The sequence below is a fragment of the Palaemon carinicauda genome, chromosome 10, assembly GCF_036898095.1.
Source record: "Palaemon carinicauda isolate YSFRI2023 chromosome 10, ASM3689809v2, whole genome shotgun sequence".
Taxonomy (NCBI): Eukaryota; Metazoa; Arthropoda; class Malacostraca; order Decapoda; family Palaemonidae; genus Palaemon; species Palaemon carinicauda.
The window spans coordinates 160,025,161-160,037,478 of record NC_090734.1 but is presented as its reverse complement, the minus strand read 5'-3'; the positions used below and the strand labels follow the sequence as shown (position 1 = coordinate 160,037,478).

Genomic DNA, 12,318 nt, shown 5'->3' with positions numbered 1-12,318 from the left:
GTACGTCTTCCTTACCGAGCCTCGCGATCCTCTTAGGATGCTGAGCGACTCCTAGGAGCTGAAGTATCAAGGGTTGCAACCCATACTAAAGGACCTCATCAAAACCTCTAATCTAGGCGCTTCTCAAGAAAAGAATTTGACCACCCGCCAAATCAACCAGGATGCGAAAGGCTTCTTAGCCTTCCGGACAAACCAAAAAACAACAATAAAAAACATTTCAAGAGAAAGATTAAAAAGGTTATGGAATTAGGGGAATGTAGTGGTTGAGCCCTCACCCACTACTGCACTCGCTTCTACGAATGGTCCCAGGGTGTAGCAGTTCTCGTAAAGAGACTGGACATCTTTAAGATAAAAAGACGCGAACACTGACTTGCTTCTCCAATAGGTTGCGTCCATTATACTCTGCAGAGATCTATTTTGTTTAAAGGCCACTGAAGTTGCGACAGCTCTAACTTCATGTGTCCTTACCTTCAGCAAAGCATGGTCTTCCTCATTCAGATGGGAATGAGCTTCTCGTATCAACAGTCTGATATAATAGGAAACTGCATTCTTTAACATAGGTAAAGAAGGTTTCTTAATAGCACACCATAAAGCTTCTGACTGTCCTCGTAAAGGTTTAGTTCGTCTTAAATAGAACTTAAGAGCTCTAACAGGGCATAAGACTCTTTCTAGTTCATTTCCAACCAAATTAGAAAGGCTTGGAATATCGAACGATTTCGGCCAAGGACGAGAAGGTAGTTCGTTTTTGGCTAGAAAACCAAGCTGTAAAGAACATGTAGCCGTTTCAGATGAAAATCCGATGTTCCTGCTGAAGGCGTGTATCTCACTGACTCTTTTAGCTGTTGCTAAGCAGACAAAGAAAAGAGTCTTTAAAGTGAGATCTTTATAGGAGGCTGATTGTAGTGGCTCGAACCTTTCTGACATAAGGAATCTTAGTACCACGTCTAAATTCCAACCTGGTGTGGCCAAACGATGCTCCTTCGAGGTCTCAAAAGACTTAAGGAGGTCCTGTAGATCTTTGTTGTTAGAAAGATCTAAGCCTCTGTGACGGAAGACTGCTGCCAACATGTTTCTGTAACCTTTGATCGTGGGAGCTGAAAGAGATCTTTCCTTCCTCAGGTATAATAGGAAGTCAGCTATTTGGGTTACAGAGGTACTGGTTGAGGATACTGATACCGACTTGCACCAGCTTCGGAAGACTTCCCACTTCGACTGGTAGACTCTAAGAGTGGATGTCCTCCTTGCTCTAGCAATCGCCCTGGCTGCCTCCTTCGAAAAGCCTCTAGCTCTCGAGAGTCTTTCGATAGTCTGAAGGCAGTCAGACGAAGAGCGTGGAGGCTTGGGTGTACCTTCTTTACGTGTGGCTGACGTAGAAGGTCCACTCTTAGAGGAAGAGTTCTGGGAACGTCCACCAGCCATTGAAGTACCTCGGTGAACCATTCTCTCGCGGGCCAGAGGGGAGCAACTAACGTCAACCTTGTCCCTTCGTGAGAGGCGAACTTCTGCAGTACCTTGTTGACAATCTTGAACGGGGGGGAATGCATAAAGGTCTAGATGGGACCAATCCAGTAGAAAAGCATCTATATGAACTGCTGCTGGGTCCGGGATTGGCGAGCAATAAATTGGGAGCCTCTTGGTCATCGAGGTTGCAAAGAGATCTATGGTAGGTTGGCCCCATGTGGCCCATAGTCTCTTGCACACATTCTTGTGTAGGGTCCATTCTGTTGGGATGATTTGACCCTTCCGACTGAGGCAGTCCGCCATGATATTCATGTTGCCTTGAATGAACCTCGTTACTAGAGACAGGTTTAGATCTCTTGACCAGGTGAGGAGGTCCCTTGCGATCTCGTACAACGTCATAGAATGGGTCCCTCCTTGCTTGGAGATGTACGCCAAGGCCGTGGTGTTGTCTGAGTTCACCTCCACCACCTTGCCTAGAAGGAGGGACTTGAAGCTTTTCAAGGCCAGATGAACTGCCAGTAGCTCCTTGCAGTTGATATGTAACGTTCTTTGATTCGAGTTCCAAGTTCCCGAGCATTCCCGACCGTCTAATGTCGCACCCCAGCCCGTGTCCGATGCGTCCGAGAAGAGAACGTGGTTGGGGGTCTGAACAGCCAGGGGCAGACCCTCTCTGAGGTAGATGTTGTCCTTCCACCAAGTCAGTGATGACTTCATCTTCTCGGAAATGGGGATCGAGACCGCTTCTAGCGTCTTGTCCTTTCTCCAGTGAACAGCTAGGTGAAATTGAAGGGGACGGAGGTGCAGTCTCCCTAACGCAATGAACTGGTCCAGGGATGAAAGCGTCCCTATCAGACTCATCCACTGTCTGACTGAACATCGGTCCTTCTTTAGCATGTTCTGGATGAATCCTTGGGCTTGACTTGTTCTGGGGGCCGACGGAAAAGCCCGAAAAGCTTGACTGTGAATCTCCATCCCTAAGTACACTATAGTTTGGGATGGGACCAGTTGGGACTTTTCCATATTGACCAGGAGACCCAATTCCTTGGTCAGATCTAGAGTCCACTTTAGATTCTCCAGACAGCGACGACTGGAAGAAGCTCTTAGAAGCCAGTCGTCCAAATAGAGGGAGGCTCGGATGTCCGCTAAATGCAGGAATTTGGCAATATTCCTCATCAGTTTCGTAAAGACAAGAGGCGCCGTGCTTAGGCCAAAGCACAGGGCTTGAAATTGGTAGACAACCTTCCCGTAAACGAACCTTAGAAAAGGTTGGGAATCTGGGTGGATGGGGACGTGAAAGTAAGCGTCCTTTAGGTCTAAAGAGACCATCCAGTCTTCCTTCCTGACCGCTGCTAGAACAGACTTTGTCGTCTCCATGGCGAACGTCTGCTTTGTGACAAAGACATTCAGAGCACTGACGTCTAGCACCGGTCTCCACCCTCCTGTCTTCTTTACCACTAAGAAGAGACGGTTGTAGAAGCCCGGGGATTGATGGTCCCGGACTTTGACTACCGCTCCCTTTTCTAGTAAGAGAGACACCTCTTGCTTCAAAGCTAGCCTCTTGTCCTCCTCTCTGTACCTGGGAGAGAGGCCGATGGGAGACGTTGCTAGAGGGGGCTTGCGCACAAACGGGATCTTGTACCCTTCTCTGAGCAACTTCACAGATTGTGCATCTGCGCCCCTGTTCTCCCAGGACTGCCAGTAGTTCTTGAGTCTGGCTCCCACTGCTGTCTGAAGAAGGTGGCAGTCAGACTCTGCCTTTAAAGGACTTGGTACCTTTCTTCTTAATCCCACGTCTCCCTTCGGCACGAGTACCTCCTCTGCTGGAGGCTCTGCCACGAAAGGGCGGAATAAATCTGGACGCTGGAGTGTCCATCCTGGGTCTAGACACGGTAGGCAAAGGGGTGGCTTTGCGGGCAGATGACGCAACCAGGTCATGCGTGTCTTTTTGAATCAAGGAGGCAGCAATCTCCTTTATCAACTCCTCTGGGAAAAGGCACTTTGAGAGAGGAGCAAACATAAGTTCCGATCTCTGACATTGTGTTACTCCAGCTGACAAGAAGGAGCAAAGGTTCTCCCGTTTCTTGAGGACCCCGGAAACGAACGAAGCCGCAAGCTCACTGGAACCGTCCCGTATGGCCTTGTCCATGCAGGACATAATGAGCATGGAAGTTTCCTTGTCAGAAGGGGAGGTCTTCCTGCTCAACGCTCCCAAACACCAATCCAAAAAGTTAAAAACCTCGAAGGCTCTGAACACTCCTTTCATCAGATGGTCTAAGTCTGAAGGAGTCCAACAAATCTTGGAGCGTCTCATGGCTAGCCTGCGGGGAGAGTCTACTAGACTTGAGAAGTCGCCCTGGGCAGAGGCAGGAACTCCCAAGCCGAGAACTTCTCCCGTGGCATACCAGACGCTCGATCTGGAAGCGAGTTTCGCAGGGGGAAACAAGAATGCTGTCTTCCCAAGGTGCTTTTTGGACTGCATCCATTCTCCCAACACTCTTAAAGCTCTCTTAGACGAGCGGGCGAGGACGAGCTTCGTAAAGGCAGGCGCGGATGACTGCGTGCCTAAAGCGAACTCAGATGGAGGAGAGCGTGGGGCTGCAGAAACAAACTGATTAGGATACATCTCCTTGAACAGTGCAAGAACTTTCCTAAAGTCCAAGGAGGGAGGCGTGGTCTTGGGTTCGTCGATGTCCGTATGCGGGTCGTCAAAGTGTGCAGCGTCGTCATCATCAGAGAGTCCATCGTCTGAATACTGAGGAGGAAGCGGCAAAGGAGTAGGAATTGGCTGGTCAGCTGAGTCCGGCAGCACGGGTGCATGCGTGACTGCACTGGACGCAACGTCATGGAACTGTTGGCCAGTCTGTGAGTTGGCAACAACCATAGCAGCGCGGGGACGCAAAGCGTCTACTCCTGACTGTCTAGTCTGCTGTGGGCGAGTAGTGGTAACCACACTGGGTTGCGGAGGTTGACGCACCGCGTCAAAACAAAACAACTTAGGTTGTTGTTGTAACTCGCGAACGTCAACGGAGGGTTCCGTGCGTCGCTGAACGTCAACATGCGGCTGGCAGGGTACACTGCGCATGGGTGGCGGGACTCTCACAGCTGGAGTGCGGGAGAAGGTAGCCTCAGCGTCCACTGGACGCACAACCGTGGGTGGTTGTAGGCTAACGGGTGGTGCAGCGTCAACCTTCTCCGCACGAAAGTCCTGCATTAATGACGTTAACTGCGTCTGCATGGTCTGCAGCAAAGACCACTTAGGGTCTACAGTAGCAGGTGCGGCAACAGACGGTGTTAATGCCTGATGCGTTACCGCTTTGCCTCTCTTAGGAGGTGTGCAGTCATCGGAAGACTGCAGCGAGTCCGAACTGACCCAGTGGCTACAACTGGGCCGTTGGACTTGCGCGGAAGGGACCGACTTGCGTTTAAGAGGCCGTGAGACCTTGGTCCATTGTTTCTTTCGAGAAACATCTTCCGCAGACGAGGAATAAATGGGCTCTCTCGTCTTCTTGTGGGTGGGGCGATCTTGGTAAGATACGTCCGAAACCACGGAGGGAACGTCTGTCCGCTGATTAAAGCCTGTCGAACCCTTTGGTCGTACGACATTGCTTCTCCCCTGGGCTTGGAAGCTTGCAAGAGGTCCCGGACTGGGAGGACGACAGGCACGAACAGACGAACCCTCAAGCGCAACACTAACACTTTCCACAACACTACCACTCACTTTGTCACTACCCACTGCACTCTTACACTTCAACTCCTTGACGTCTGCCATGAGTTGGTTACGGTCACTCGCCAATGACTCGACTCTCTCACCCAGAGCCTGGATGGCACGCATCATATCTGCCATCGAAGGTTGTTGAGTGCTAGAAGGGGGATCAGGAGTAACCACTACAGGGGAAGGAATAGGTTGTGGGGCATGAGGAGAGGGAATATCAACGGAGCGAGATGAACTTCTCCTGACTCTATCTCTCTCTAGCCTACGTGAATATTTCAGGAATTCGAGAAAATCGAATTCCGAAAGCCCAACGCATTCCTCACATCGATCTTCCAATTGACAGGTTTTATCCCGACAATTGGAACAAACGGTGTGTGGATCGATAGAGGCCTTCGGAAGACGCCTTGAACAGTCCCTAGCACTACACTTTCTGTATTTAGGGACTTGAGAAGGGTCAGCCATCTTGAATTAGTCAAAGGGGAATTCAAAATCTATCCAAAGTCGTCAACAAATAATCCAAAATCAATAAAAGAATGCAAGGATGTATTGAAGATAACCTCTGCAAAGCGAAAGCTAATAACTAGAAATGTGTACTTCACCAAAATCTGTGAAAACCAATCCAGTAAGCAACAGCGAATTTAGTAGGTCTTGCCGGTGGCACGACAGAGAGAAAATTGGTTCTTTGTTTACATGGAGTACTAAGTACCTGCTCGACAGATGGCGCTGTTGATGTACACCCCCTCCTGCATAGCGATCGCTGGCGTATTTTGAACGTAGAGTTTTTCTGTCGGGCAGCAGAGCTGCAGCTTATATAATCACCGGCTAAGTTTAATATTGAAAAATTTATTTTAATGTTGTTACTGTTTTAAAAATATTTTACTTTTCCTTGTTTCCTTTCCTCAGTGGGCTATTTTCCCTGTTGGGGCCCCTGGGCTTATAGCATCCTGCTTTTCCAATCAGGGTTGTAGCTTAGCAATTAATAATGATAATAATGATAATGTCAACTAAAGAAGTGGGTCATCTTCTGCGGTTATTGTCGTAGGAGGGGTTTTTCTCTGCTTGGAGCCCCTATGCAGCTGATAGTCTCGGTAGTTAAAGACTATCACTCGTCCTTGAGCCAAATTATTATTATTATTATTATTACTATCCAAGCTACAACCCTAGTTGGAAAAGCAAGATGCTATAAGCCCAAGGGCCCCAACAGGGAAAAATAGCCCAGTGAGGAAAGGAAATAAATAAATGAAGAGAACAAATTAACAATAAATCATTCTAAAAAAGGCAACAAAGTCAAAACAGATATGTCCTATATAAACTATTAACAACGTCAAAAACAAATATGTCATATATAAACTATAAAAAGACTCATGTCCGCCTGGTCAACAAAAAAGCATTTGCTCCCACTTTGAACTTTTGAAGTTCTACTGATTCAACCACCCGATTAGGGAGATCATTCCACAACTTGGTCACAGCTGGAATAAAACTTCTGGAGTACTGCATAGTATTGAGCCTCAGGATGGAGAAGGCCTGGCTATTAGAATTAACTGCTTGCCTAGTATTACGAACAGGATAGAATTGTCCAGGGAGATCTGAATGTAAAGGATGGTCAGAGTTATGAAAAATCTTATGCAACATGTATAATGAACTAATTGAACGACGGTGCCAGAGATTAATATCTAGATCAGGAATAAGAAATTTAATAGACCGTAAGTTTCTGTCCAACAAATTAAGATGAGAATCAGCAGCTGAAGACCACACAGGAGAACAATACTCAAAACATGGTAGAATGAAAGAATTAAAACACTTCAGAATAGATTGATCACCAAAAATCTTAAAAGACTTTCTCAATAGGCCAATTTTTTGTGCAATTGAAGAAGACACAGACCTTAAATGTTTCTCAAAAGTAAATTTGCTGTCGAGAATCACACCTAAAATTTTGAAAGAGTCATACAAATTTAAAGAAACATTATCAATACTGAGATCCGGATGTTGAGGAGCCACCGTCCTTGACCTACTTACAATCATACTTTGAGTTTTGTTAAGATTCAACTTCATACCCCATAATTTGCACCATGCACTAATTTTAGCTAAATCTCTATTAAGGGATTCACCAACCCCAGATCTACATTCAGGGGATGGAATTAATGCAAAGAGAGTACAGTAGCATCATCTGCATATGCAACAAGCCTGTTTTCTAGGCCAAACCACATGTCATGTGTATATAGTATGAAAAGTAATGGGCCAAGAACACTACCCTGTGGAACACCGGATATCACATTCCTTTACTCACTATGGTGCCCGTCAACAACAACTCTTTGAGATCTATTACTTAAAAAATCAATAATAATGCTAAGAAACGACCCACCCACTCCCAACTGTTTCAGTTTGAAAACAAGGGCCTCATGATTTACACGGTCAAAGGTAGCACTAAAATCAAGGCCAATCATGCGCACTTCCTGACCACAATCAAGGGACTTCTGTACAGCATTGGAGATTGTAAGAAGGGCATCACATGCTCCAAGGCCTTTACGAAAACCAAATCGCAAACTAGGGAAATAGATGATTACCTTCAGCAAACCTATTAAGACGTTTTGCCAGAAGACGTTCAAAGCTGAAGGAATAGGATCTTTCCTCTTCATTGCAACTTTCAATGCTGATGAGCAAGTTTTGAACAGTGCTCTTCCATGGGACCTCAACTGCCGTCATTGGATGTTATGTTCTCCAGTCACTTAGTCATGCCCCTATCAAACCATCAAGATATGCTTCTGATAGGGATTTAATGTTCAAGACCATTTTCCTCCTGGCTCTAGCTTCAGCATCTCTTATACCAAGGGATGAAATAAGAATTCTTTTTTCCTTTATTCCACAGTTAGTGGCAAAGATGCAAAATCAGACCATTCAGGACCCCAGGTTTGAATATTTTTCCATTTCCTCCCTTAAGGAGGCAAGCAATAATCCAGATGAATTGCTTCTTAGCCTTGTGAGGACATTATGTTGCCACCTGTAACTGTGGACCACAGCTACAAAACGTTTTCGTCAGCACTGATAGACTCAAAAAGAAGTTCTCAAAGAATACCACTTCCTTCTGGCTTTGAGAAACCATCATGAGAGCTTATCTTTCTTTGGCTGGAGATCTAGATGAGACTGGTCAACTTCATGCTCACAAAGTCGGAGGGATGGGTTCCTCTTATTTAGTGTTGAAAGCCAGAGTTTGGAACAGACAGACAGCATGCATAGCGAATCTAGTTCCTCCATGGGACAAGAAGCGATATGTCTAGTTGAGAGGTAAGAATGTCTTGCCCTTTTTCCTCTTTCCTTTCCCCCTTCTGTCTGGTCCTTTTTCCTCCCCTATTCCCTCCCTTTGGGTGCAGAAGTTGTACTGTTATTTCTGGGATCAGACGTTGGTGTGGGTAAGCTACTGTACCTGGAAGTTTTTCTCTTAGTAAATAGAAAACTCTGTATGAGTGGTGGTGGAATAAAGGTGGACGAACCTATTATTTTGATATTGAACACATTCTTCAAAGAAATCTTTTATGTCAAGGTTCCTCACTGACCAACTGTCATCAGAGAGTAACCCATCCCATCACCTGAACTTCTTCCCGGTTGCTGGGAAGTGGATAGGAGCCAAAGGGAGTGAACATCCTGGGATTTTGTACCGGCTAGCTTGGTTATAGGAAGTTCCTCCCTAATTAGTGTTTCCTATAAACTTTTAGCAGCAGCATTCCAGCATTGCTGAAATCATACCCCTATTAAAGGACAAGGGTTTGTATACATGTACGAATAAAATAAAGTTCTTTAAAAATTTGTGATTTTTGTAACTGCGTTTAATGGTAAACAATTGTTAACTTGCAGTTTCCATAGTTTTTAAAACATTTTACATCTTTTTCCTGAAATTATGAACAAAAGTAGTTCTGTAACAAAGTTTTTTCCCACAAAGTAATAAACAAAAATATTTCTGTAACAAGTAATAAACAAAAATAGTTCTTTTAACAAGTTATTTTTCCCTAAGTAATGATAAAAAATACTTTTCTAACAAGTTCTTTTTCCCAAAGTAATAGACAAAAATAGTTCTGTAATGAAGTTTTTTCCCAAAGTAATAATAAAAACTAGTTTTCTAACAAGTTCTTTCTCCCACCCAAAGTAATAAATAAAAGTAGTTCTTTAACAAGTTCTTTTTCCTAAAGTAATAATAAAAAATAGTTCTCTGAAAAGTTCTTTTTCCCAAAGTAATGATAAAAACTAGTTCTCTGACAAAGGTGTTTTTCCCCAAGTAATAAATAAAAAATAGTTATCTAACAAGTTCTTTGTCCCAAAGTAATAATAAAAAATAGTTCTGACACAAAGATTCTTTTCCCAAAGTATTAAAGGAAAATAGTTCTCCAACAAACAAAGTCCCTTTTCTCAATGTAATAAACAAAAAGTTTTTCAATAAATACTGCCTATTATAATTTGTGTGCTCAATTCATCATAGTACAGTACTGTAGAATGGTTTATAATTATTAATACTTTGTTGGTTTTTTACATGAATAATGTTATCCTTATATTTTCATTATTGAATTGTCATAATGGGTGTACCAATGATCTCTTGTTTGAGGTTACATTTGGGCATACTATTCTATCTTATTTCTCCTCCTCTTGTTTTGTTTTATAGTTTATATTGATATTGTAATGTTGTTACTGTTCTTGAAATATTTTAATTTTTCATTGTTTCCTTTCCTCACTGGGCTATTTTCCCTGTTGGAGTCCCTGGGCTTATAGCATCCTGCTTTTCAAACTAGGGTTGTAGCTGAGCAAGTACAGTAATACATACATACATATACCAAGGCACTTCCCCCAATTTTGAGGGGTCGCCGACTTCAAACAAATGAAACGGAAAAGGGGACCTCTTCTCTACGTTCCTCCCAGCCTGACAAGGGACTCAACCGAGTTCGGCTGGTACTGCTAGGGTGCCACAGCCCTCCCTCCCACATTATCCACCTCAGATGAAGCTTCATAATGCTGAATCCCCTACTGCTGCTGCCTCCGCAGTCTTCCAAGGCACCGGAGGCAGCAGCAGGGCCTACCGGAACTGCGTCACAATTGCTCGCCATTCATTCCTATTTCTAGCACGCTCTCTTGCCTCTCTCACATCTATCCTCCTATCACCCAGAGCTTCCTTCACTCCATCCATCCACCCAAACCTTGGCCTTCCTCTTGTACTTCTCCCATCAACTCTTGCATTCATCACCTTCTTTAGCAGACAGCCATTTTCCATTAATACAGTAATAATAATAGTAATAATTATACATGGGTTACAGTACATGCTACCAAAAGGCTACTTGCATGCTGCTTTGGCCTTACTGCATTGATTTCTGGCTTTGACTGTCCCTCCATTATGTTTGTCCTCTCCGTGCTTAGCTGTACATCTCTACTGCACTCCCGTGGAGTACTGCACATACGGTGTTGGGGGACCATAAAATTCAAACATTTTTTAAATGTACATATAGATAAATACAAAGAGTGCTGTTTATCCTTAGAATTAGACCTGATTTGCTGGGGGATCACCTTGTTGGAACCAGTAATAACTATGACAATTAATTGTCCAAATAAATGGAAACTATTTTTTCCTTTTTATCATATGATTACTGTCCGTTTAATAGCTAAATTACCTTAATGCTTAAATTTGTAACCAATTATATTCAAGTTAAGAAGCCAACTAGTTACCTTACCCATATCTGATTATTTTTTAGACTCATTACTTCTGTAATTGCCTTTTCCTACACGTAAATCAAGAGGAATTTAAGTTTAGGCTGTTTTTTTAATTTCATAATTGTAGGCTCTGAAGTTTGGCAAGAAAGTCCTAATACTTGATTTCTTATTAAAAAATTTTAACCTGTATCTTCGTCAATATTTATAGTCTTAATATCTGACTTTTGTTTCTTTATTTCCAGTATGACACAGTAAGAGCATTAGCTGACGAAGTGTATTCTGTGGTGTTCCTTGAAATAACGTGGAATGCTGCCGTTCAGGGGAAAGTTTACATCCATCTTCTAGATAATGCTGGAAGGGCATGTCAGTTTTTATACTTGTGCACCGGCGAACAAGGCCCATCGTACGCTAACACTCGCTTCCTGGATGTTTCAAACAAGGGAAATCCTGGGGAGCAAGTTTGGGGAGGGGATTATGAAAACAATGATGGAAGTGGCGGGGCAGCCCTGCGTGGTATGACAAGAGGACCCAAAAATTATCAAGATGTAGTAGCAGGATTAGTGGCTGGTTTTTATTATCCTGGCTATGGTCAGGATCACAATCCTTCACACTTTGGCATTTACACCAGGGACATGGCTGGATACGCTGAAATGTCATCAATGGGTATGGTGTTGTCAGGTTTAGAAATAATGACGGCTGTAGCTCAACTAGTGGACGTGCAGGATGCATTCGTGTCCGATTGTGGTTTAGTGCTATTCCACTGAATAATCTTGATATTATAGTATACAGTATTGTACCGTTACTCGCCTGGCCAAATTTAATTTCTCGTAAAAGTAGCATAAACAGATGGTATTTAAAAGCACTTTTGGCCATAGCCTGAGACCCACCTAGTTTTCTTTTATGATTTTACAGATTTTTTAGTAAGATTTTAAGTTTACTTTAGGAAAATGTACAATATGGTGGTCACTTTAATTTGTTACGCAGTGACATTTTGTATAAAAGATTTACTTATTTATTGAACTATATAACCCTCCCTATCATAGAGTCTATTATCCCTTTTACCCCCAGGCTATTTGGAAATTTCCAACCCTTAACCCCCAAGGGGTTATTTTTTTCCCAGCACATTTTGCAGTATATTTTTTTTAAATTGCTCTAACAGCCTTAATTTTTGTCATAGAGAGGTCAGGTTGGTCTCATTCTCTTGGAAAATGCCTGAATTTAATAAAAAAAAAAATTATCAAAAATATGAAATAAAAATTTTTTATAGCATTTTTTTGCGAGGACGTACCGGTACGTCCATGGGGGTAAAGGGATGGCTTTTGTGAAACGTACCAGTACGTCCTTTGGGGGTAAAAGGGTTAAAGAACTATACCTTTTTAGCAGATACTGTTTTAATATTTGTTCGGAGTAAATTACAATTAGGGCACCATTTAATTAGACTGACTGGTTTTATATAACCC

The 12,318-nt window shown here is 43.4% G+C and overlaps 1 protein-coding gene across 1 annotated transcript in view; it reads left to right on the top strand.

The window, feature by feature from the left end:
- The window catches only part of LOC137648921 (uncharacterized), a 103,887-nt gene extending 91,918 nt beyond the window's left edge, over window positions 1-11,969 (top strand). The window contains exon 5 of the mRNA XM_068382110.1: window positions 11,101-11,969. Within this exon, the coding sequence (XP_068238211.1) occupies window positions 11,101-11,622 (522 nt within the window). The 3' untranslated portion in view covers window positions 11,623-11,969. The remainder of the gene's footprint in view (window positions 1-11,100) is intronic.
- Window positions 11,970-12,318: the final 349 nt, after the last annotated feature.